This window comes from Lissotriton helveticus, chromosome 1_1 (genome assembly GCF_964261635.1).
Source record: "Lissotriton helveticus chromosome 1_1, aLisHel1.1, whole genome shotgun sequence".
NCBI classification, from domain to species: domain Eukaryota; kingdom Metazoa; phylum Chordata; class Amphibia; order Caudata; family Salamandridae; genus Lissotriton; species Lissotriton helveticus.
Window position 1 is genome coordinate 1,008,736,444 of NC_136057.1, and position 27,499 is coordinate 1,008,763,942.

The 27,499-nt window shown below is 46.1% G+C and overlaps 1 protein-coding gene across 1 annotated transcript in view; it reads left to right on the forward strand.

Moving 5' to 3' along the window:
- The first annotated feature begins 1,475 nt into the window (after positions 1-1,475).
- LOC144820014 (protein NLRC3-like) overlaps positions 1,476-27,499 on the forward strand; it is a 548,927-nt gene continuing 522,903 nt past the window's right edge. Inside the window, exons 1-2 of the mRNA XM_078677678.1 lie at positions 1,476-1,624; positions 24,600-24,944. Of these exons, the coding sequence (XP_078533804.1) occupies positions 1,561-1,624; positions 24,600-24,944 (409 nt within the window). The 5' untranslated portion in view covers positions 1,476-1,560. The remainder of the gene's footprint in view (positions 1,625-24,599; positions 24,945-27,499) is intronic.

Sequence of the window (27,499 nt, forward strand, 5' to 3'; positions counted from 1 at the left end):
ATGAATCAGAAGCCAGCATTTACAAAGGACAAAGACACAAGCCAATGATATGGGCGGAGAGTGGGCGGAGCTTAAAGTGCATACTCTAATACAGCATGCCTTGCAGAGCAGCAGATGTGCTGCCCAGGCTCGAACTAAAATGTACATTGCAGTGAAAAAAGGAGTTAATTAAACATCACTTTGTAGCAGACATGAGGAGGATGCTGAGAAATATAGGAGTTTTGTTGAAACACATTAACAATTTACATACATTTTCAGAATCACAAGTGAAAAAATTGCTTTTATAAGGAGCATTCACAATTGAAAGATACCTTCCCCCTGAAGTCAGGATGAACCCTCCCATGTTCCTCTTCAAGAAAGAAGCCAAAGGGCTCCTAATGAAGAATTTTTCACATCAGTCTGGCCTCTCCATGTGATGCTGGGGCCACAACCGCAGATTCGTGGCCCGGTTGCCTGGCTCAAGAGAATGTTTCAGGCATTTTATGACTGTGAATTTTTCGCTTTGTTTATTCTGTTTTGACATTTTATATCTGTGAATTTTTTTGACTTATTTACTTTGTTTTATTTTACTTGTACCCTCTTGATGCATATACTGTAAAGCGCTCTGATACTCTTGGTCGTCATGTTCGCGCTATATAAAACTTTCTAAATAAAATAGACATAAATAAAATAAATAAAAGATATATTTTAAGAGCAAACGGAAAAATATTGGAACTGTTTAACAGTAAAGCTAAAAGTAATAGTATTTAGTTCTTGCTATCTTCGACTTGTTTGAACATTTTTAATATTTCTAGAAAATGTCATTGACGATATAAGAGGCACTTTACAAAAATGCATATTGCATTTTTGCTCAAATGTAAAAGGTCTAGGTTGCGTTCTACAGTTTATCATTATTATTTTTTAGACCTAGGTTAAACAGAGGAGATGCACTGTCTAGAAGAGACTATTGTATTGAATATGTGTTGTGTTTCTTGTCCCGCCCCTCCTGCAGACAAAAAAGCGCTTTGACTTGGCGAGCGCTGGCCTTGTCATATCGCTTTTTTCCACGGCTTTCATCCATGCTTAACAGCAGCCCTGCTGCTATACCAGATAGCTAAAAGACTTTGACAACGCCAATAGCCCTCGCATTGCCGAGACCTACTGACTTTGCAGAAGGTGTTTTATTATGTGAAGGTTTGTATGGAAAGTCGGCCTGAGGGATGGCAAGTGGTTGGGATTAATTCACGCATTCCTTACATCGTTTTGTTGCTTGTCGCTCTTTGACTTCTTTGACTTTATGTTAACATTTCTAAAGAATGTTACTGAAAAGTCGACGGCCTCTTCACAAAATGCATTTACCGATTGTGCTCAACTGCAGTAACTCTGTGTTCTTCCCGATTGCGTCAGTTTCTTCACATTTGTCACCAGGTGGCTAGGCAAACATTATTTCTGTAAACCATAACAATGATTGTGCCTTCTTTTTTAACCCACAGAAACAAAACCAAGTGATCGCTGTGCGTGGAAGTAAATCAGGCAATACGAGTTAATCTATGGAAATAAAGAAGAAACCAAAATATACCAATGAATTCCAATTTCAGCATCCCTTTGCGCACTGTGACTATGCTTCTAGTGTCGTACATATCAGGTAAGTGTCAACATAGTACTGAGAGAAGGCTTTGAAAATGTAGGGTCCGTTTTACAATGACTTAATTAAATATTCCTTTCTGATATGAAAACATTCCAAAAGTTCAGCAATCACACAATGGTTCATACCATTGCATTATTTAAATCAAGAAGAAAACAAGGGTAATTGTAAAACACATTAAGTAACGAAAAGAGAACAGTGCACACTTGAAACATGGCTTATTGTCACAAGGCTTGTGGTAAGTTTTCACAACACGGAAGTCATAGATTCACTAAAGGGCCTGTGAGTTGTGGGAGGGCCGGGCAGGCAGAAGTCGTGCACAGCCCATTCCCCCCTCTGTACAAAGCAGCACATCTGGCCCATGGCTGATGCTGCATCAGTCAATACCACATGATGTCACAGGCTCCCTGCCATCAGCAGACATGGGAGAAGATGAGGGGTGGAGAAGATGACTCATCTAAAATGCAATGCATGTTTTTCATTTGCATCCTTAAATAAGGAGCAGGAATGCCCAAAATGTACAGCTCGGGTCATTCTCTGCATGCACGTTGCTCTGTGGAATTTCTGCAAGGTAGAGGTCTAAAGTACACGGCTGTCTGTCTCCGTCTCTTCTATCTGGCCACACCACCAGGTACAATGACAGGCAGCCCAGAGTAAGCACATCACGTCATGAAAGAGAGGTGGGCACACAAATGCGCTGAGCATTTCCACGGTTGAGTCCTCTGCATGCATGGGTGTGCAGAGGCTTTTCATAAGGACTGTACCTGCTGAATAGAGCAGTATCTCAGTCCTAAATACAACAAAGGTGTGGGATGACGCCAATGGCAGGCGAGCTGCTGTGCAAATAAAATAGCCTGTATAGCGTGAAGGCAACAGAGAGCACCCAGGGAGCGAACCCACCAGAAGTGGAAGAGTAATGGCGGTGAACGACAAAGGAAGGGGTCAAGAAGAGGAAGATTGAAGAGTTGCGACGGGGGAGGATTGTGGGAGCTGTACCATGGTCTGGTGGACGGAAACGCAGGGCAAGTAAAAGTTGGGGAGAGTCAGAGCAATCTTGTCCATGCACGAATCAGAAACCCCCAGAAACTATGACCATTCCATTCCATCACATATAAAATACAGCAAGCGGTAGCGCTGTAGCAGCTCCACCTAAAACTACAAAGACCATCGTCATTTGCCAGTGACACCATTGGCTGGGGTTTAAGTCTTAGCCAGTAGATACTCTGATGAAGAGCAGGTTATTCTAAACTATATGGATGTGAGCCAAAGCGCCTGCTTGAACTTCAGACTCACCGCTGTATAGAGCCTGGGAATTGTAGGGTATAGCCTGGGTAGGCGTGTCCGACCACAGTCCTTGAGAGCAACAGTAAGGCCAGGCTTTCAGAATAATTATTAGTTCGAGGCATGTGAGCTGTAGATCTCATGCTGTGCATAGCTTGCCATCTACTGATGTTTTCACTTTATTTGTGTTCGCCCTCGAGAACAGAATTTTCTATCCCCAGTGTGTAAAAACCTTTTTGCGCAGTGATTTGAATTCTGAGTTGAGTGGTATTTATCACTTTCATTACATTTCGACAGGTCACACCTACCGGAACTTAGCAGGAGAAACGTGTATGGTATTTACTGCACTGCACCATGTATATTTTGATGCGTCAAGCACCGACTCCCACATGTTATTCCCCAAACAATCTGAGTAGCTTCTATTTACCGCTCCCAATAAATAATGTACCCCAGGATATTGTTCTTTATCATGTGCAATAAATAGCACCTGCATTCCGAAAAACTCTGAATCAGGGCATTAGTCAACATCAACCTGCTTTACTAAAGCATCCCAGTGCTGAAACAAAACTTTAAAGCTACTATTACTACATTCAGGTCACAAGAATTCTATGATGGGCGAAGTGGGAGTAGACCAGATTATCCTGAGTGAAGTAAATAGGCATGAGGGGCCTGTGGAAAGATTCCGTTCCAATTTGCACTTCGAGCATATACTTCAATTTCATGGGGTGCCGACAATAGACGATTGAGTATGTCTTGTCCTAGGACTTCAATGGTTAAACAGGCAGCTCAGTGAGTGGAACTCAGAGTGTAACTTTACATATGTTATGTAGACATACCAAATGGCACTTCTATGTATTTTCACTGTGCTATTCATATGTGAAGAGAGTAGGTCAGACACTTAAATCTTCCTGCAGAATCCTCACCTTATGAATTATCCTTTCAGGCATCAGACTGGTCGGGAAACCTTTTCTCTAGCAGTAGGTCACCAGTACCGCTGGGTGACACCATGCGTTTGAGCCAACCCCCCCCCCCCCCGACAGGTGACGACACAGAAGTTTCAGTCACAACTCCCCCCTCCTCCCCTCCCCCAGATGTGACAACACAGAAGTATATTAGGCGCCAAGTGGTGTTCTGGTTGCAGGTCCTCTTTTTCTGTAACTCATCGCTGAAGGTCCTGATCTCTCTTAGTGCTCCACTGCAACAGTGAATAGCTCTAATGGGTCCACCTAAGATTCCATGTTTTAACTCTTATCACAGGTGCTGAAAGAAAATGTCCTTGGCAGACGCATATGACATCTGCATGAGGTGTTCGGGTTGGAACCTGCTGCTGTGGTCTGAGTCTCTCCAAAGCTGAAGGGACCTGCCAAAGTTTTCCCTTTTACCTTTAAATAAGTCTCCTTAGAGGGAAAGTTCTTCCAAAAGAACTTCCCACAAAAAAATACAAAAAGCTCAAAACGAAGAAAATTGCTCTTCTTCCTCTAAGAAACAGTCCTGCTCCAGAGTTCATTAGGAGTCTTGACGATGCTGTTCCTCAATGCCGGATTCTTCCTCGCTGTTGTCTTGGCCGAGCCTCTTGGCTAATGCTGAAGAGGAAGATGCCACAATTTCACTGCATGTTGAGACCTTCCATCAAGTGATGCTAGATTTGTTCATAATGACTCAAGTTCCCTCTGAACTTGTGTGGTAAATAAATAATTAATTACCGGTACTATTTTTGAATATATTAACAATAACAGATAGCTCAATAAATAAGAGGCAGGATCCGATGTGTCCGAGTTGAACAGGCTTTATTCAGGCAAAAGGGAAGGGACTGGAACGGGACAGCCTGAAATAAAATAGGAAGGAAGGCAGCTGCACCATTTCATTAACAGTGCAGTGTATATATAGTAAGATATTTCAAATACATTACATACAGTAGGCGTAACTTGTGACAAGCGTAAGATAAGAACACATGGGTGGAAACAGAAGGCGTGTACAGGGCGTGCACTGAGACATGTGATGTGAAACGTCATAGAAATGTCATGAGTGGGCGGAAACAAGGAGGGGGGCTACCTGAGAGCAGCTGGGACCTTTAACCTAGTGGTGCGCGCAAACGGGCAATGACGTGTTACTAGGGAGAACTGGGGCTATGACTTCTGCACTAGAAGAGGAGACTAAAGTCTGCGGTGTCAGGACGACATGTACCTATAGCATATCTGGTATCTGGTGTTTGGAGTACATGTCGATAGAATCTAAAAGTTATCAGGGCAAAGGCTACTTGACACTAAGGCTGGTGCATGCATATATTCTACATGTATTGTGTGTGTTAGGAATATTCTATGAATACTAATACAGTATTTCTCTTACATGGAGACAGAAAGACTAGACTATAGCTGAACTGTTTATGCGGTTCAGTAGCTTAGGAATGCAGAGAAGGAAAGCTGGACTGATAACTGGAAGCATAACATATTCTTGGCAGACAGGCAGGCAGGCAGAGCCAAGCCGGGTACCGCGCTGCGAGACAGGAAGTAAGTGAAGGGTCAGGGATGCAGGTGGGGGCTGCATCGCTCCTCGGAGAGGGTTCAGGAGACTGGAGCTTGAATCTGGTGTCCGGGCCCTTTGAGGCCTAGAAACGGGGACAATGTGGTGAATTAACGTGCACACTGTAAAACGTTGCAACATAGGCCTGATACTCGTTGCTTTCACGAGAACTGGATACTTGGCATACTAGAGTTGGACACAACTATAATTGCGTCTTTAATCGATCATAGGGGAATACATGCATATCGATCATGCACATATAACATAGGATGGGGAACACGTAGGCACATATAACAAGGCAAAATTCAATTTTCCTCATTCCCTCCTTGTGCCCTACGTTTCCATCAGGAAACATCAATATTCATAATACCATCTATCTGTTCATATAGCATCATTTGCTCGTCTCGAATTGTCTTTGAACGGGACTTACGACTAGGAATACAAGAGGTAGCACACAAGCCGCAAATCGCAGGGCCACATTGTAAACAGAGGCAGCAACTGAATATGATCATTACTGCTATACCTAGGAATGACAATACTTTCCATCCCCAGGCAGATATGATACTCCAGAGCCAACCGGACCATGCCCAGGTGCCTGGATTCTGGTGTAACTGATGGGCAATTTTATGAAGTCTCGTTATAGCTGAATAAACAGACGGCGCGTTATTAGGAATGAAAATGCAGCAACTAGATCCGATGACTCTACAAGCTCCTCCTCTATCGGCCAATATGACGTCAAGAACGAGACGATTTTGGAGCACGACAAATCTAATGGCAGATTGCTCTTCGGTTAAATTACCTAGAGCGGAAGTAGTCTCATTCACTACTGCTTCAAGGGTTCTGGTTAGCCTACGTATTAACTTACTATTCTGGACAGGACCTATGAAGAAAAAGAAACCTTTATTGAAATCTTGATATTGTTCTAGAGTAGTTTCAGTTTGATCGACAATTGGGGACTCAGTCTCCCTTCTATGTCTAACGTGTACTAGATGTGTGTTTCGGTGATAATCAGATGAGGCTAGGAAAACTGGTGGCAGTAGGAAGGCAATGTAACATGTTCCATCCCAATCTAGGGGCAGACGAACATATGCGGTCTGACCACAAACAAAATAAGAATGACGTGAGGCTTTGAAAATAGATTTCCCACTGTCACTATACTCGACTACAGTAGTACAATCACTATGACCTACATGTGCGGAACCATTCTGTCTGACACATAATTCGCCTTTAACTGGTAGAACTGAAATAGCAGGCAAATCTGGAGTAGTCTCGGACTGAACATTCAGAACCATGAAATTCGAGGAATAATTACCTAGATCATATACTTCATTTTCTAGATCTAACCCTGTTCTATGGGAAAGACCTTCCTTGTCTGGGAAACATGTTCGATTCAGAAGGGACATATCAGTTAGGGATGACGTTAACGTGGACCATGCTCCACACGAACCATTATGTGAAAAAGGATAAGGAAAGAGTGGCAGAACTCCCTTCGGTGTCTGGAAAGGGGGGAGTCGACCACACACCCAACAATTAGTGGCATTGCTGGTCTGGTGTGAATAGTGCAGCATTCGGATAAAAGTATTATTACGCATAGCAAGACGATAGGATAACTCGTGAGGAGGCAGGTCACTAAATGTGTGCTCTACTGTAACATTAGAAAACATATGTACATGTGAAATAGGAAAACATAAATGCAACGCATAACTTATGCATGTAACCATAAGGCTTAAAAATAATAAAAAGAACAGAGTAGCTATACATCGACTGCAAAGATTCTTTCGATAGCGTATTCTCTTAGAGTTTTGACTAACTCTTTCACTGTGTGGGTCTATCTCATACATGTCAGGAACCTGTCTAACCGTTTCACCCGAGAGGGACTTAGACAATTAAACTGGCTGACTTACTAGACCTCAACTTGGATTTATACTCCTGCTGCGGAGTTTTCTCTAACAGGGGAATTTTAGATTCAGTTTCTGGGCAGTCCTTGAGAACGGGGCAGTCCTTGAGAAAAGATTTAGCTTTGAGTCCATGGAATTTCTTGACGTGGCTGGCGTGTAGCCACCCTTTTCGGTTTTCAATCTTCACTGCTGTCCGGGTGGTGAGGAGAACGAGGCGGGGCTCCTTCCAGCGGGGCTGCAGCGGACTTGAACGATCAAAATTTCTCACGAGGACGAAGTCGCCTGGTATGACTTCGTGCGATTTCACTTCGGTGTTGTCTGGAAATGCAGCGGCAACCTGTGAACGACAAGATTGTAGTGCAGACATCAAGGAAGCAAGGTAATCTGTCAGCATATTACTGTCAACATCGGTAATGATACGGGGTCTAGGTGTACCCCACATATTGGGGGGACGTCCAAACACTATCTCATACGGGGACAGACCTGAACGGGAGTGAGCGACCATTCTCATATAGAAAAGGGCGACTGGCAGTGCTACTATCCAATCTACACCTTTCTCTGCACACACTTTAGCAATACGGATTTTCAGGGTCTGGTTATGTCTCTCTACGAGACCGGCTGCTTCAGGATGGCGTACACAATGGAACTTCCACTGGTACCCTAACAGAAGGGAAACTTGTTTCATGAGCTCGGATGAGAATGGCTGGCCGTTATCTGAATACACGACCCTAGGTAATCCATAGCGGGGAAAGAACTCACGAACCAACTGCCTGGCAGTGGTCGCGGCTGTGTAATCTGGAACTGGATATGCTTCTGTCCACCTGGACAAAGCGCATACAACTACGAGGACATACTTGAAACCTCGACATCGCTCCATCTGAATATAATCCATCTGGAGGACTTCAAAAGGGTGGTCAGGAGGATGGAATCCACCTTGTTCCACCGGGACACCTTTACCTGGATTGAACTGACAACATATCATGCAGGTACGCACTTTCTGCTTGGCTGCTGCTCGTAAATGCTTGTTGAACCAAATGTTCTGGATACTATCTAACATGGCTTTTTCTCCTAAGTGTGCTGGACTATGTGCGGTGTTAATAATGACTTGAACCATAGAGTCGGGGAGAAACCATGTGGCTTTTCCCTTCGTCAACCATCCTTGATCTGTCTGGACCCCTCCTTGTTCGGACCATTTCTTGATTTCATCGGGAGTAGCATGTGACTGTATATCTATTACATCTTGTGTTGGGTCCTTAACTGTCATACAAGTAGTCTGATCTGGAATGTGTGTCGGTGTCGTGTTAACTGGACTGTCTGGAGTCTGAGCTGTGAGCTTGGCTGTTTGATCTGCTAGATCGTTACCTTGGGAAATGATGTCGGTGACTTTCGTATGTGCCTTGCACTTCATGATAGCGATAGCTGTCGGTAAATGTATTGCATCTAACAGAGCTTGAATGAGGGGGCCATGCTGAATCTTGGTTCCATGAGAAGTCATGAAACCTCTTTCTTGCCAGAGTACTCCAAAGTCGTGAACGACTCCGAATGCATAACGTGAATCTGTGTATATGTTTACTTTCAAGTTCTTCGCTCGTATGCAGGCTTGGGTCAGAGCGACAAGCTCTGCTGCTTGAGCAGACAGGGTGTCAATACGATGTGTTTCTATAACTTCAGTGTCAGTAGTCACTGCATACGCGGCTACTAGTTCTCCTGTACTTGTTCTCATACATGAACCATCCACATAAAGTGTCAGGTCGGGATTAGGTAATGCAATGTCTGTCAAGTCTTGTCTTGGCTTTGTCATGGTGTTAACAACTTCCACACAGTCATGTGTGGCAGGATTAGAGGTAACTGACGGTAACAGTGTAGCTGGATTTAAAATGTTGCAGCGTCTGATTTCTATGTGTGGCTGAAACAGTGTCAGTTCATAACCTGTTAAACGTGCAATTGTCAAGTGCTGAGTCTGTGTTCGGTTGAAAAGAACCTCCACGGAGTGTGGAACTTGTACTGTCAGGGAGTGTCCTAACACTATGGAATCACTTTGTCTGATAGCTAGAGCTGTGGCTGCAACTGACTTGAGGCACGCAGGCAGAGCCTGGGCTACTGGATCTAATGTGCTAGAAAAATAAGCACAGGGCTTGTATTGTCCTGCTTGATCTTGTGTGAGAACAGATAATGCAGTACCATCACGTTCAGTAACAAAAAGTGTAAAGGGCTTACTATAGTTCGGTGTTGCTAGAACAGGTGCTTGGCATAAAGCTTTCTTTAATTCATTGAAAACAAGTGTATGTTCCTGGGTCCAAGGGAGGACAGTCGATACGGCTGCCTCCTGTGTCGTTAACTGTATCAGTGGCTTGGCTAGAAATGCATACTGAGGAATCCATTGTCTGCAATAAGAAGTGAGGCCGATAAAAGCTCGTACCTCCTTCTGAGTCTTGGGCTGTGGAAGACGTGCTATTAACTGGATACGGTCTGGTGTCAACTGCCTACCCCTCTTGGACAGTAAGTGTCCAAGGTAGACCACTTGCTGGACACAGAATTGCAACTTGGAAGGGGACACCTTGTGCCCCATCTCGGCCAGAAAATACAGGACTGTAAGTGACGCACGTTCGCAGTCACGTTCAGAACGGGCTGTGATCAGTAGATCATCGACATACTGGAGCAGGGCAGTTTCAGTTGGCATGTGAATATTGTCTAGTTGTCTTTTAAGCGCTTGACTGTAAATACTAGGACTTTCTGTAAATCCTTGAGGAGCTCGTGTGAATTTATAGCTTCTTCCATTTAAACAGAAACCGAAAAGGAACTGGCTGTCTGGATGAATAGGGACACTAAAGAATGCGTTCTTGAGATCGATAACTGTAAAGAACGTAGCTTCAGAATCAATGGCTGTCAAGAGTGAGGAAATATCAGGGACCACTGGGTATTGGGGTATGATACATTTATTAAGTTCTCGAAGGTCAATCACTAATCGATAAACTGGAGGTGCATTTGGATCAGTACGTTTCAGGACTGGAATGATAGGAGAATTACATACATTGGAGTCAGTTTCTACAACCACTCCTTGAGCAATGAGTTCGTCAATAATTTTGGATAAGGCTGCTACAGCCTCAGGTGGCAATTTGTACTGTCGGATTCGTGGTAATACAACACCTTGCTTCAGAGTGACACGATGGGGTGTGATATGCATACAACCTACATCAGTTGGACCTTGCGCCCATAAATGCTGCGGTACATTCAATAATCTTGGATCAAAATCACGTAATACATAATGACCTTTAAAATCACGCAGAAACAAACGGACCCCTTCTGGGGAGCAGCATATGACTGCTCCTAATTCTTTCAGAGTTTTAATGCCTAATAAATTTTCTGGACAAGATTTCGTGAGTAACAAATCTGTAGTTCGGGACAATGGACCAACTTCTAGAGTAACTGGTTTCGATATTTCATTAACAATAGGCTTTCCTGAAAATCCAAGGGAAACATTTCTAGAGCCTGAGAGCGGAGCCCCTGGAACCTCGTCATGACTGATGGTAGTCCTACTTGCCCCTGTATCAATCAGAAACTTTCTGTCTTTCCCTAATACTTGACTGTGTACATAGGGACCCTCTTGATCTACAGGAATCTCGATGAGAGGCAAGCCTGCCTCCCTCTCTAGGCTGTTTCATGAATATGGCTGATAATCTGGATACTCGGACTGTGCATACTGGTACATCTGCTGTGTAACGTGTTGTGTTGCAGCGATAGGCTGCGGTACTGTAACTGTCTGTTGTGCATTCTGTGGTGGCTGGGAATTCTGTGAAACTTGTTCTTGTCTAGACGGACGTGGTCTCTCTTTAGTCTTACCAGTAGCTATGTTGTGTTTCAGAACTGCACATTCGTTTATAAAATGACCTGGCTGTTTACAGTAATTGCATGTCCCTTTAACGGGAGCTGCAGGATGGCTGGCTTGATTCGGACCCCTCTTCTGACTGTCTTGTGGAACAGATTGTGCAACTAGTACTTTCATTTTCGTGTCTTTCATACGTCTCTTTTCGTGTTCCTGCTCTTCCCTGATTCTGTTCTGGTGATACTGTAACATCTGGAGCATCTGTGACGGAGTATTAGCTTGCCATGTACTTTCGACTTTCAGTACTCGATTTTTAACTTGTGGACTTGAATTCTCGACTAGTTTGGTAACAAAAAGATGAGGGTACGATTCACTACTTGTTTTCAGACCACTATTAATAATGAAACATTTCTCAAATCTAGAATAAAAATCACTAGTATCTTCGTCTTGTTTCTGTTTACAGGCTGAGATGGCATCCCAATCTTCCTTTTTCGTGGCTAGTAATCTTGGCAAGACTTGTATTAACAATTCGGGCAAAGCTTTAGCTTTATCCCCAAGACCGGTACCTGGTACTCGTGTATTATCTTCAGTTTCTAATGCTGTCCAATCTATCTTTTTCTCTCCCTCCTCCCATTCTTTTTCTTTGAGTTTTTCATATATGCCCGCAGGCAACAGGACCTTTAACATTTTAATGATATCAGGATACGTGTATTCTCCCATACGGAGCATGTCCTTTAATTCACGGTGGAACCCTGCTGGATCTTTATCATGACAAGGAATTAACTTTTTCATTTCTAAGAGTTCTATTTTCGTGATAGGGGTGTAAACAAATACTCGTTCTAGACTACCATCTTCTCCCTTAACTGGATGCACTTCCCGTAACGGATTCTGTCTGTCTATGTAGAATGATTTTCTTTCTGGGGGTGAGGCGTGAACAAAATGTGGATTCAGAAATGTTCGGTATTTGTGGCGCTGTTCTAGAATGACACTAATTAAATCGGTACCTAGACCCTTCCATCTGTATTGGAGTAACTCGTTCAATACATCATGTAGAGGACCTGGATCAGAATGCCGTTCCTCATACAGTGTAATGCGGTGCTGAATCATATATGTACCCACCAGACGTTGCTCGGCTGGGGGCAGTTTCAAAAACGTTTGTGCCACTATTTCATCTGGAAACGTGGTGGAATCACTAGTCCATCGGACTGCTGATCGGGCGAGTTCTTGTTCATGCATTGTACTAAGCTCGCTATAACCTATTCGTGATTTCAGAATGTGATCGGTGGCCTGGAATACTTGCTCAAGAGAACACTGTTCTGGTGCAGGAGGAGGAAAAACTTTCTTGTAATCTAGGCGTGAATATCGGTCGGAAAGTCTAGTTCTACCTACATACGCTATTCTGGAGGGATTCTCGCTGTCTACCTCTTCACTAGAAGAGTCACTCTCTTTCTCGGTTGCTCTTTTTGCTTCTCGTTCCTTGTGTATACGTATTATTTCCTTACGAATTTTCTTATACATACTCTCTATACAACCTTGTGTCTTGTGTTTTCCCTCCGCTATATTGTCACTCCACCTGGTTAGGACTTTCATCTCGTCTTGATCTTTATCTGGATAATCTTGCTCTCTTATTAAACAGTTAATCAGGAACTTTAAAATCATAAGTTGAACCTCGGCTTTCCTTTGTGACATAGCTTCGTGAATACTTTCTGGATTCTCTCCTGTACGGATGAAACGATATATTCTGTTCAGATGTTCCTTCATATCGGGCAGGGTGATCAAAAAGCTGGCCACCCGTCTTAAACGTACTGAATATAAGATCATGTGATCTTCGCCTGGAACTGGATCATATATACAGTCAGTAAGAAGTCGCTTGAGATCTGTGTATGTCGCCACTTTTGGCGTACGCTGTAACGCTACGTCGTGCAGCGTCAGACGTTTCGGTTGAGGCGGGGTGCGAGGAGCACTTCCCCCCGCGGCTCCTAAACTAGAATCGTCGGTGAATACTGTACGGGCTGGTAGAGTGACTGGCATAACGGGTACATTTACTGTGGGCTGGTCCGGGGGTGCTGGAACATGAACTTGACCCCCGGGAACAGTAGTTGGCGGGACAGAAATTACATTATTAACGGGAGCAGGCGGAACAGGCAGAACATGATTTGCATATGCTGGGACTGTGTCGTCCAAATAGGACGAAAGAAAAATTTCAGCTGCGGTCGGTTTATGACGTAGCTTAATCGGGACCATTGGCGGCGGTAAATTACCGGGTACTTCCGGGGTTGCCTTCGGCAAGCCCTCGGCAAGAAGAGGATACATACCTTTAATAAGGGCATTTCTCTGTCGGTCTGACTGTTCTGCTCTAACTCGTTCACCTTCTCCTATTAATTCCCTTTCTTGGGCTTTTTCTGAGGATTCCCTACTTAATTCTGTTTTTCTAAATTCTTTTTCGGTTCTTTTATGAGATTCTTTGCGCCATAACTCGATGGCATCTTTCTGGGACTGTCTGGCTTTCTTTTTCCATAATGCTTCTTCTACTCGCATGATGCACTCGGCATCCCATGTACCTGATACGGGCCATCTATATTTCTCTTCTAGTTCCTTAGTATAGTCCGCCCATAAGTCTAGATATATTATGGCATCTAAGCCATGCTTGTGATACATAAAATGTCCTGGACTGTCCCTAGGAGGGACAGGAACTGCTTCTTCGAGTAACCCTTTTCTGGTCTTTAACTGACGTAATTTCGAGAACAGAGGCATTTCAGTAATACACTTGGAACACAATACACAATAATCACAGTAATAGAATAGCAAACAAAACATTCATACCACGACATAAAAATACATTGATAACAGTTCGAACAGAATACTACCTGATACACTGAAAACAGAACACATGAATTTCTCGAGAACGAAACTTACTAGAATTACTAGATGCACTGCTAAAACAGTACAGAACATACCGGTCCCAGAAAGAGACACGTCGGACCGTATCCACCTAGGTGAATACTTCGGACTGGATCTGTGTACCCAAACCCAACGGACCAGGAACAAACTAATGATCCTGTCTAGATACTTCCCCCGCGACGGTACTCACCGGTAAGCAGAAACTGGAAGGCCTCGGAATGGACTGGACTGCTACGACGCCGGACTACTACATACTTCGGAAACTTCGGAAACAGGTGGGCCTCCAGATACTTCGGACCTTGCTCTCTCGGCTTGGGCTCTGGTCGGGACGAACCGCATTCCACACCGCTTCGTCTGGATGTCGGACCGCAGTCTCCGTCTCCTCCGTGGGCCTGAGGGAGACTTGAAGCAGAAATATCTGCACGTGCACGGTATTGTTCCGTCACGGCTGCAGAGGGTCAGGGGACCGGCGTTGCATCGCCAGCGCGTGAGGAAGGGGTACGTCCCTATTCGGGCGCCATTTATGTGGTAAATAAATAATTAATTACCGGTACTATTTTTGAATATATTAACAATAACAGATAGCTCAATAAATAAGAGGCAGGATCCGATGTGTCCGAGTTGAACAGGCTTTATTCAGGCAAAAGGGAAGGGACTGGAACGGGACAGCCTGAAATAAAATAGGAAGGAAGGCAGCTGCACCATTTCATTAACAGTGCAGTGTATATATAGTAAGACATTTCAAATACATTACATACAGTAGGCATAACTTGTGACAAGCGTAAGATAAGAACACATGGGCGGAAACAGAAGGCGTGTACAGGGCGTGCACTGAGACATGTGATGTGAAACGTCATAGAAATGTCATGAGTGGGCGGAAACAAGGAGGGGGGCTACCTGAGAGCAGCTGGGACCTTTAACCTAGTGGTGCGCGCAAACGGGCAATGACGTGTTACTAGGGAGAACTGGGGCTATGACTTCTGCACTAGAAGAGGAGACTAAAGTCTGCGGTGTCAGGACGACATGTACCTATAGCATATCTGGTATCTGGTGTTTGGAGTACATGTCGATAGAATCTAAAAGTTATCAGGGCAAAGGCTACTTGACACTAAGGCTGGTGCATGCATATATTCTACATGTATTGCGTGTGTTAGGAATATTCTATGAATACTAATACAGTATTTCTCTTACATGGAGACAGAAAGACTAGACTATAGCTGAACTGTTTATGCGGTTCAGTAGCTTAGGAATGCAGAGAAGGAAAGCTGGACTGATAACTGGAAGCATAACATATTCTTGGCAGACAGGCAGGCAGAGCCAGGCCGGGTACCGCGCTGCGAGGCAGGAAGTAAGTGAAGGGTCAGGGATGCAGGTGGGGGCTGCATCGCTCCTCGGAGAGGGTTCAGGAGACTGGAGCTTGAATCTGGTGTCCGGGCCCTTTGAGGCCTAGAAACGGGGACAATGTGGTGAATTAACGTGCACACTGTAAAACGTTGCAACATAGGCCTGATACTCGTTGCTTTCACGAGAACTGGATACTTGGCATACTAGAGTTGGACACAACTATAATTGCGTCTTTAATCGATCATAGGGGAATACATGCGTTCGAGGCATGTGGGCTGCTAAATTCATATCTTAGCATTAGATCGCCGCCTAGTGTTGGGTCCGGATGATCGCACATTGTTGTCCTGGAAGAGTCTTCGAAGTATCCTGAGATAGGTGGCTCCTCCCCTGGACTACAGTGCGCATGGGCATCGGCTCCATCCCCAGATTGTTTTTTTCCGCCATTGGGTTCGGATGCGGTCTCGACGTCTCTCTGTCGGAACCGAGAAAAACTAACTTTTTACGGCCAAAAGGCCTTGTATTCTTTGCGTCGGTATTGTTTGCGCACGGTCTTGAGTTCTTCCGTCTCTTGGAGTCGGAATCAACGGAGTGATTGCACTCTTAGGACATCGAGGCCTTCTCAGCGCGACACGACGCAACTTTCCAGCATGGAGCGGAGTCCGTTCAAGTACTGTCCGCTCTGTGGGTCCAAATACCCACATATCGACGTGCACCCGGTCTGTAACAAATGCCTTTCACCAGACCATAACGAAGACAACTGCAGGGCCTGCGCAAAATTCAGGTCGAAGAAGACACTCAAGCTTCGGCGCGCGGTGCGCCTTGAGGCCAGACAAGCGGCCCCGGCTCCGGAAAACATCTTCGGCGACCGAGAAGAGGAGGACCAGAGCCATCATCTTCAAATCTCCCCGCCCGAGACGGAGGTCGAGGCAGATCCGGAAGACGACGACGGAGTCGTGGATCAGGGCCTTGAATACGTCGACGAGGTAGGGGACGTCGAAGAGATTTATGGGGCCGCGGAAGATAGCTCAGGGGACGAGCTATGCCCCGAAGGTTACGAAGATCAAGATCGGGTCACGGGATCGCCTGTCGGCCTTACCCAAGACCCCGTACCGCAAGCCTCGGCCCCGCCTTCAGGCCCGGCCACGGACATACTTGCTGCGCAGCCCGTATCGAAACCGAAACTGAAACCATCGGTATCGACTACACCTAAAATGGCCGACCCGAAAACGAAACCGAAAGTTATCGATTCGAATGACCCGAAGATGGCGGCCGTACCACCAAAAACGATGACACCCGCTGCTGCATCGACTCCGTCGACCTCCGGTCCACAAAAGTCGAAGAAATCTGTCGATTCCACAGGGTCGAAGTCGGCGCCAGAGGAGGGATCCTCTAAGAAGGGTGGTCGGCACGGGTCCGCCGCTGTGACGCCGTCAAAGCCCGCCAAAGCCAGCGACACGGCTCCGGTTCCGACTGGGACTCCGTTAGTCGGACGCGTGGTGGTGACGGAGCCGACAAAATCACACGGATCGAAGGCTGGCACATCTGCACATCGGTCCAAGGACTCTGGGTCGGCGGCTGCGGCGTCGTCGTCCAAGACTCAGTAGGGCCAACAGGACGTCGGATCCGAGGGCAAAGTAAAGTCCTCCTCGTCGGCGCCAAGAGCCGCTGTAAGTGACGCGTCCCTCGTCGCCGCTTCACTACAGAGAATCAGGGAGAAGGCCTCTGCTACGCCGGCTCCGATGCCATCGCCGCAGAAGCCGATGGACATTCCGGTGAAGCCTGCGGGTAAACTTCTCTTCCTTCTGCCGCCAAAAGAGACGCCGAAGGCCTTTTCAACAAAATCGACGCCAAAGAAGTCGGATTCTTCGACGGCGGGGGCACTTTCAAGTCGGGTACTCGACTCTGAAGAGGATGCGGAGCGTTTTATCGACGCAGACACGGGCAAATTGACCCTTTATAAGAGGAGGATCACTTCACAGCCGGTGGACTCCTATGTCATCCCCCTAAAGAAAAAGAGGCTTCCTGAAGGCGCTTCAGGCCTCATGGAGCCTATCCAGCCTCCTCCAAGAAGGAGCCCAACTCCTTCCCCAGAACACTCTGAGGGTGAAGGATATGTTGAAGATGACCAATACACTTTCCCCATCAATGAACCTGATGCACAGCCGGATTCATATGATGACATTGGTGACCAAGGCACCCAAGATGTGGGGCAAGACCCACAGCCTTTCACTGCACGTGCATCCCCAACAGAAGATTCTGCAGGTTTTCATGCACTCATTGAACGGGCAGCTGCTAATCATGATGTGGACATGCATGCTGACCCAGTAGAAGAAGACTTTCTATTTGACACTTTTTCAGTCTCTGAACGGACAGTAAAGACACTGCCTATGCTCAAAGGGGTCCTCAAACATGCTGCGGACATCTTTAAGGAACCTACCAGGGCGAGAGTGGTCAATCCACGTATCGAAAAGAAGTACAGACCAGCACCTGCAGACCCTGCATACATTCGGGGACAGTTGCCGCTTGACTCCCTGGTGGTCGCAAATGCCTGCAAAAGGGCCAACTCCCAAACAACGGGTGAAGCTCCTCCCCCGGATAAGGAGTCCAAAGTGCTAGAGGCAGGAGGCAAAAGAGTAGCCGCACAGGCTGCCAATTTTTGGCGTATTGCGAATACACAAGCACTCTTGGCACGTTATGATAGGGCGCATTACGACACCCTAGAGCGGGTTATAGAACACCTGCCTTCGCAGTTTCAAGAGGGCACCAAACTGCTTATAGAAGAGGGAAAACTGATTTCCAACGCAGCCATAAAGTGTGCACTTGATGCCGCAGACACAGCAGCTAGGGCCATTAACACTAGCGTCATGCTCAGACGACAGGCGTGGCTCCGCATATCGGGGTTTAAACCTGACATTCAGACAACCATTCTTAATCAGCCAGTCAATCCTGATAGACTGTTTGGTCCAGATGTGGACACCACACTAGAAAAAATTAAGAAAGACACCGAAACTGCTAAGTCTATGGGGGCCCTACAATCACAACAGTTTCGTGGCAACAATTTTCGTCGCTCAGGTGCACGTGGAGTCACCAGAGGACAGATGGGTCAACAGTCACAATTCTCCAGAGGCGGAGCACAATCCTCGTACCCCAAGCAAAACAGAGGGGGTTACCGAGGAAACAGTACCAGAGGACGTGGAAAAGGAAATAACAACTCCCGCTCCTCTGCCCCAAACAAACAGTGACTCTCTGTCACTGCCCCCCGACCACCTAACACCTGTCGGGGGGAGACTACAGCGGTTCCTGCCCATCTGGAGAAACATCACCACGGACAGGTGGGTGCGACAACTTGTCCAGTACGGTTATTGTCTAGAGTTAAAATCCACTCCACCCAACATTCCACCAAGGCAACGGCCTATGTCCGCAGAGCATTTGCACTTATTGCAGCAGGAAGTAGTGGTGATGCTGCAAAAAGGCGCAATCGAGCTCGTGCCGGTGGAGGAGGAGGGCACAGGGGTATATTCCCTGTACTTCCTTATTCCAAAGAAGGACGGATCTCTCAGACCCATTCTAGATCTGCGTCCCCTCAACCTGTATATACTATCAGAACATTTCCACATGCTTACACTGCAACAGATTCTTCCCTTGCTAAAACAAGGGGACTTCTTAGCAACCTTAGACCTCAAGGATGCTTATTTCCACATTCCACTACACCCGTCCCACAGAAAATACCTCAGATTCACTATCCAAGGCAAACATTATCAGTTCAAGGTCCTACCCTTCGGAGTGACCACAGCCCCAAGAGTGTTTACCAAGTGTCTGGCGACAGTGGCGGCGCACCTCAGGAGGCAGAACATCCATGTCTACCCCTACCTAGACGACTGGCTCGTTCAAGCCAAGTCGGAACAACAGTGCGCCGCGGACATGTCGACTACCATTCACCTCCTTCACGATCTGGGCTTCTCGTTGAACTACCCAAAGTCGCATCTTCAGCCGGCGCATGTCCGGCAGTTTCTAGGTGCGACGATCAATACCCTGACGGCCATGGCCAAGCCAAACCAAGTCAGGATAGACAGCATGCAGTCGCTAATCCAAAAGTTCAGACCACAACACTCGCTTCCAGCAAGAGTGTTCATGCAGCTGATTGGCATGATGGCCTCCTGCATCTTCATAGTCCCTCACGCACGTCTACATATGCGTCCGCTCCAGGAGTGCTTAGCAAATCAGTGGACACAGGCTCAGGGACAATTGACAGACCTAGTGTTGGTTACCAGTCGGGCATACGACTCTCTGCATTGGTGGACTCCACACAACCTTTGCAAGGGCCGACTGTTCCAGGAGCCAGTGCCACAGATTATCCTGACAACGGACGCATCTCTCCAGGGATGGGGAGCTCATCTGCTCACTTACACGGTGCAGGGACTATGGACGACGCAGCAACAGAAGATGCACATCAACTATCTGGAACTGATGGCAATCTTTATGGCACTCAAGTCCTTCATTGTACATCTGTGCAACAAGGTAGTGTTAGTCCGGACGGACAACATGACCGCGATGTACTACATTCAAAAGCAGGGGGGCACCCACTCGCCACAGCTGTCTCATCTGGCTCAGGGCATGTGGAAGTGGGCCATTCAGAGGAACATTTTCCTCATGGCAGAACACCTCCCGGGCAAGGACAATCAGATGGCGGATCTGCTCAGCAGATACAGCCATCAAATGCACGAGTGGGAGTTACACCCATCTGTACTCCGCCCGTACTTCCAGCAGTGGGGTCATCCGGAGATAGACCTGTTTGCCACGAACGAAAACGCAAAATGCCAACACTTTGCCGCCAGGTTCCCACACCCACAGTCGCAAGGGAATGCGATATGGATGAACTGGTCAGGCAAATTTGCGTACGCTTTTCCGCCAGCCCCTCTGATACCGCTGGTGGCAAAAAAGCTACGGCAGCACGTGATGACTCTCATCCTGGTTGCTCCAACGTGGGCGCGCCAAGCATGGTACACCACGTTCCTCGAACTCTCGGTGGTGCCGCATCAAAGGCTGCGCCTCACGCCCAGACTTTTGACGCAGAACCATGGAGACATTCAGCATCCAGATCCGCAGCAGCTCAACCTGGCGATCTGGCTCCTGAAGTCCTAGAGTTTGGCTACCTTCACCTACCTCCAGAATGCATGGACATCATCAAGGAGGCAAGGAAGCCAACTACCAGAGCATGCTATGCTGCAAAATGGAAGCGTTTTGTCATTTACTGTACAGCCAATAACATCAACCCGCTAGATGCATCTATCCCTAACATTATTTGCTATCTGTTACATCTTTACAAGTGCAATCTAGCGTACACTTCCATTCGGATACATCTATCCGCCATCGCAGCTTATCTTCAGAATAGGCAGCATCTCTCTGTCTTCAGGGTGCCTGCCATTAAGGCTTTCCTTGAAGGTCTGAAACGAGTCATTCCCCCAAGAACACCGCCAGCTCCGGTGTGGAACCTCAATGTGGTCCTCACCAGACTGATGGGACCACCCTTTGAGCCACTGCACTCATGTGAACTCCAGTTCCTAACGTGAAAAGTAGCTTTCCTCATTGCTATTACGTCACTGAGGCGCGTTAGTGAGCTACAAGCGCTCACAATCCAAGAGCCATTCATTCAGATTCATCCAAATAGGGTAGTGCTACGTACTAACCCCAAATTCCTTCCGAAGGGGGTGTCACAGTTTCATCTCAACCAAACTATTGACTTACCAGCGTTCTTCCAAAACCCGCAAACGGTAGCGGAAAGAATGCTCCATACGTTAGACGTACGGAGGGCGTTGATGTACTACATAGACAGAACACAACACTTTAGGAAAACAAAACAACTTTTTGTTGCCTTCTCACCACAGCACAAAGGCAACCCTATTTCCAAAGCAGGAATAGCCAGGTGGATTGTTAAGTGCATCCAAATCTGTTATCAAAAGGCCAAGCGCACTTTAACGATACCCCCAAGGGCGCACTCCACACGCAAATTGGGGGCATCCATGGCTTTCCTGGGGAACATTCCTTTAGAAGACATTTGCAGAGCAGCCACGTGGGTTACCCCACATACCTTTACAAAACACTACTGTGTAGATGTGCATTCCAAGCAGCAAGCTGCTGTAGGACAGGCTGTTCTCAAGACACTTTTTCAGGTTTCTGCAGCTGGCACAGGCAACCGCCGCTAATGGAGGGACTGCTATGTATTCTATGCTAAGATATGAATTTAGCAGCCCACATGCCTCGAACTGAATATGCTACTTACCAGTATGCATCTGTTCTTGGCATGTAGGGCTGCTAACATTCATATCGCCCACCCTCCTCCCCGGTGCCTGTTGCAGCTGCAGATATACTATTGTATTCAATCATTAGCATGGACATCCTTTACACTTTTCACTCCATCTTCTGCCACAATGGCGAAAAACAATCTGGGGATGGAGCCGATGCCCATGCGCACTGTAGTCCAGGGGAGGAGCCACCTATCTCAGGATACTTCGAAGACTCTTCCAGGACAACAATGTGCGATCATCCGGACCCAACACTAGGCGGCGATCTAATGCTAAGATATGAATGTTAGCAGCCCTACATGCCAAGAACAGATGCATACTGGTAAGTAGCATATTCAATATCGATCATGCACATATAACATAGGATGGGGAACACGTAGGCACATATAACAAGGCAAAATTCAATTTTCCTCACTTGGTACGGCCAAGGGAGAGCCTGACGCTGTCGACTTGGTGCCTGTGGTGGCTTCAACCCCAATGCCTCCTGACTTCGTACCTCGACAGGATACGACTCTGATGCTTAAGAATTCAAAGTCTGCTAGGGCGCAGTCTGCTGTTCCTTTGGTGCTGCCTTCAACACAGAACTGCCCTTGGAGCAATCTACACCACTGCTTTCATAAATATTGATGTCTGAAACAAATTTGAGTTGTCACAGAGAAAGCAAAAGCATGTTTTTATGATGTGCCTTTAATGTTGCCTCTTTCTAGGCCTCAGTGATTTCCCAGAACTTGCAAAAGGTATTTGCATCTGACTCTGGGGCTATTGCCATGCCTGATAACAATTATGGCCTTACAACAAATGATGACTATGAAGTTCATAGCCTCCTTCTCCTCTGTAATATTGATCTTATCTTATATCTTTATTTACAAAGTGTAAGCGGCCTGTATACTTCTTCAGAAGGGGACATCCCTTATCCCTTTTATATGGCGCAAACTAGACCCGGAGATATCAGGTATCAGAGCTCTTTACATAAGCACCAGTTTAGTTACAGATGGACACATTCATTTTTGTTAGGCACGGGGAGATTAAGTGATTTGCCCAGAATCACAGGTTGTTGAGCACCGTTGTCGAGACTCAAACTCAGTTCCGAGGTCGATTGCTCTAGCGTAAGGCTTCTTCCTCTCCCCTTGAATGGGAGAAATACTTTTTGGGCCAGCAATCCATAGGCAAAGATCCACACAATATAGAAATTTTAGGACCTATATTGTCGGGCCCAGCAGTCCATAGACAAGGTTCCAAACAACATGCATGTGCAATAGATAACTCACAATTTCTTTTACCAAATCCTTCACTGTAAAGTCTGATGGTCTAAACTTTTTTCTCAAAACTGAATCCAAATGCCTTTCAGGCTTTACATTAAATACAAGAAATCCTCATTAGCAGACACAGTCAGTAAGCTTTATTCTTGTCTACTTCTAGCACATGAGAGGATCTATTCTCAAACCATGACTGATATGTGGTCTTCTCTAACACAGGAGGATGTACAGAAGAAACATTAGCAAGAGTGCTTCCTTAAGAAGCATCGTCAAACCAGTGCTTCTTACATGATTGAGAAGTCATGAAATAATGGGTTTCAATAAAATCAGGCCACACATTCATATCCTGGTTCTGGGATTTGTTAGAAATGGTCCTTTGGTCGTTTTTCCTACTGACTGTAAATGAGAAATGAACCCAAGTTGTAATGTAACTATTAGTAGCTTTTAAAAAACGTTTTTAAACATTTGTTTTGTTGAGCACAACTGTGTTACCTTGTGGACTGAGTGCTGAGTGCCAAAGTAGTAGTCATGAAGGTATAGTTGTTTCAAACCTTGCTAGTTACCTTGTCCCCTGCATCAAAACATGTATCCAGTTAATTATGCATCCTATACTGTATGGTTCAGTCTACCAGAGGTAAGAGGTAATACTCCCAGAGCAGAATTAGGAAGGGGAGGGAAGGTCGTCTGTGAAGTTGTCATACATAAGTGCCCTGCTCTTCAGATGAAATGTGGGTGAAACTTGCAGGTGAAAGCTTCTCAGAAATGAACGGTTTTCAGATCCTTCCTAAATGAGTGGTGGTTCACTTGCTATCTGAGTGTCAGTTCCAACTTTTCCCCAAAGTGTTAGCTCAAGTGCCCCAATCATATGCATCCTACAACTAATAGAAATGAGGTAAAAAGAGAAGAAAATACATGTGAAGAAGCATAGAGCCAGGAAGTGTAAAGCCCTGCTACATTTGTGCTTAGCAAAACCTGTACAAACATAAGAGATTATTTAGAGGTTGGTGGAGTGGGATTGGTAGTGCCCCACCCTTTCAGATTTGTGGATTTCTGCCACCTCAAGAGGTGGGAGAACCGAGTCTGTCAGTGGCGCCTCAGGCAGCCAGTAGAAACCCTTGACTCTGAGGTCTAGCCAAGAGTGGACTGACAGGTCATAGTACCGGTCACCACCCTATCTAGAGCAGGAAGGCAGTCACTTTTATGTTTTACTTGGATAGCCATGCATGTCTTTCCCTGTGCATCAGGGAAGTTTGTATTTTGCTTTAAATGAGCAAACCTCATTTTTAGAGGTTTGTTGGTGCAAATAAAAGAGAATGCCGAGCAGGCCTTTTCAGCACGGCGGCCCGTTCGGTATTGAACAGTAATGAAAGGTACATCCACCTAATCAGCAGATGTACTTTCATTAGAGAGATCCCACAGGCCGGTGAAGATCTCAAAATATAGCGAGCATTTTTAAGTTAAACTTGTGGAATGGTGTTGATGACCCCCAAATATATAAATTGAATGTAGAATTGTTACATAATTGAACTAATTTATGGAGCCTTGTACAGAACTCAAAAAAATATTTCATGCAAATAACTTATAAACGAAAGCAATGAAAACATTATTTGGCATTTCTCCATCTTATAAAAATGTTTGTTGTTTCGCTAGGCGACCGCGCTTCAATGATAAGAGCCCATTCACACAAAGATGTTGTACTGCCTTGTCAAGGGGCCTACAGTGGAGACTTCATCTTGGAATTCCTTGTTATCACCTGGCAGCGCTCTGATAATGACGCAGTTGTGCACAGCTTCTTTCATGGAAGAGACCAACCTGTGTATCAGGAAGAGGAGTGCAGAGGGCGGACTCAGCTATTCCCTGGAGAGTTTCACAAAGGAAACGCGTCTCTGTTATTGAAAGATGTGCGAGAGTCTGATGCTGGGAGTTACACCTGTCACTACATACTGCATGACAAGGACGGATACACACCTCAACGCGTTGTACTTCAAGTGCAGAGTAAGAGCACTCTTGTCAATGTGATGTTTCTATTTGTTTGGTGGAGGGAATCAAGGGATGTGGATCCCTTTGAATGGAGGAATTTGTGCTTAATCATTTAGTAAGTGAACAGCCTCAGATAAACAGCATCAGAACTATCTATATCAAGAACATTTGGAGAAAGAAGACGTTTGGCCTAGTTGAGTCCCTGTAGATAGATGGGTATCATTTTAATGCTTACATTGGTTTTTATTGTTGTATGACAAAAATCAAAGGCACTCAACAAAGCTGTGACATCTCAAAGGTTCAGCTTCATCATAACAAGGAGCAACATTTTTTAAATAGATCCCCGTGGCCACCCACCCAACTCCCCTTCTCATCCGGGTGCTCATGAAGCTCCAAACCATTAGAGAGATCATGTATTAGCAGGGGTTCATGTAAATGGATTATCAGAGTAGCTCATTCTACTGGACTAGTCAGTCGGAGCAACCTCAGATATCAGGGACAGGTCAACTCTGTAAACTCCTGTGAGAGGAGGGTGATCTATGGTTGTCAGATATCCCGTATGAATCCTCTTGCTGAATGAGTGTTAAAGAAAGCCTCTCCATCCCCAGAACATGCCAAATATGATGTAGCCAATTCTGCTGGGACAACTTATCTGTTCCCCAGTAGGTTAATATAGACTGGTGTGCCACACCCTGTGCCAGAGCTATATGTCGGTCCCTTCAGGATTTAGGAGGGTATGTGAGTGGGTTGGGAAGTCCCAATATGATATATGAGGGGAATCTGGACAGCTGGGTATTAAAGTGAGTATTAGTGTCAGTCAGGATTTCATTCCAAAACTATGTTAGTTTAGGGCCTTCCCACAGAATATGTACCAAAGTTCCAGTGGAGTCTGAATGTCTCCAGCACCTATCACTACTCGCTGGATTCCCTCTATGTAATCGAACCAGGGTACGGTACCAATAAGTGGCAATTTTCGCTACAGTCTCTATGCTGGAGGTGTTAGATGCTGTATATCATGCACAGTAATAAACATCCTGCCATTCCTTAGGGGACAGTTGTCTGCCAACTGCCAATTCTCATCGGGCCTGCACAGGGGACTACAACCTGAACTCCTCATGTAGCAGTATCCCATATAGTTCGGCAATGAGGCACCTATCAGAGTCCTTCTTGAGTAGCCAACACTCAAATTCTGTCAGTTGCCATTGTGCGGCCTCACTAATTGCCGACTGCATCAGCCAATGTCTGATCTGTGTATATCGAAACCGTTCCCTCTCTGGGATAGCAAAGTCAGCATGCAGGGAGGCAAATGTGATGGGGCCTTCTGCATTGAAAAAGTGGACTATAGATTGGCACCCCGCCTGTTGCCAAACTCGTAACAGTATGCTATCCAGACCCGGGTTAAAGTCTCCATTTCCCACAACCAGAGTTAAGGGGGAAGGAAACGATGTAAGGCCTCTCCGGGTCACCTTCAAAGTAGGCGTGGTAATCAAAGACAATTAGAGACTTAAAGGGAGGTCGGTGCAAGACAGAAACAAAACCTTCCATGAAGCTGTTCCCGCCAGTGTTCTGTCCATAAACGACCACGTCTTCTCCGAATCAGGGCGAGACCACTCTACTAAATAATGAAGCTGTGTCACCTGGAAATAATGTAGTAGGTATGGGACTTCTAAGCCTCCATCGATCGGGGGATGCCAGTTGCGAATGCACTTCATCCGGGGTCGTTTACCAGCCCACCTGAAATGCTGTAGTGCGTCTTGTAGAGTCTGAAACATCCCTGTCGGGGGCTGTGGGGGGAGTGTTTAGAAGGTATATAAAATCTTAGGTAGATCTGCATTTTAAGGGCGGCAACACATCCCAGCAAGGAAAGGGGATTGCCAACGTGCCAAATCAGCCTTCAACTTCCTAGTTATATCTAGACAGTTGAGGATCGTGACCCCTGTGATAATAGGGGCCAGCTGGATACCCAGGTCGGGGATAGATCCCGAAGCCAATTGGATCGAGGGATTCTGAGTCAAGTAGGCCTTTACTTTGGGTGAGTCTATGAGGTCTAGGAATTGTGATTTAGCAAGATTCATACGGAATCCTGACGCCGCTCTGAAATGTCTGACTTCATCTAAGAAGCTGGGCAGGGCCTCTCAAGTGTTGTTTAGGGTGACAACAGCTTCACCCGTATATAATGTAATTACATGTTCCTCACCCTAAAAGCACACCCGGTAATGTTTGGGTTATCCCTGACCTTTTGGGCAAAGGGCTCCATATAGAGCACAAATAATGGTTGAGAAAAGGGGCACCCCTGCTGTGTGTCACGACGTATGGGGAATTGGGCTGATCTTCTCCCATTGACTCTTGACAGAGGCCTTTGGGTTCCCATAATTGCTAAGAATCTTGGCGCAGAACCGTTCCCCTATGCCAAAGTGAGCCAGTGTCTTGGATAAGTAGGGCCAGTGAACGCAGTCAAATGCCTTCTCTGCATCGATGGAGAATGGCATGACTTCTCCCTGGGAACGATTGGCTTTGTCTATGCGATGTAAAATCCATTTGGTGTTGTCTGCACAGGGCCTTTTGAGTTT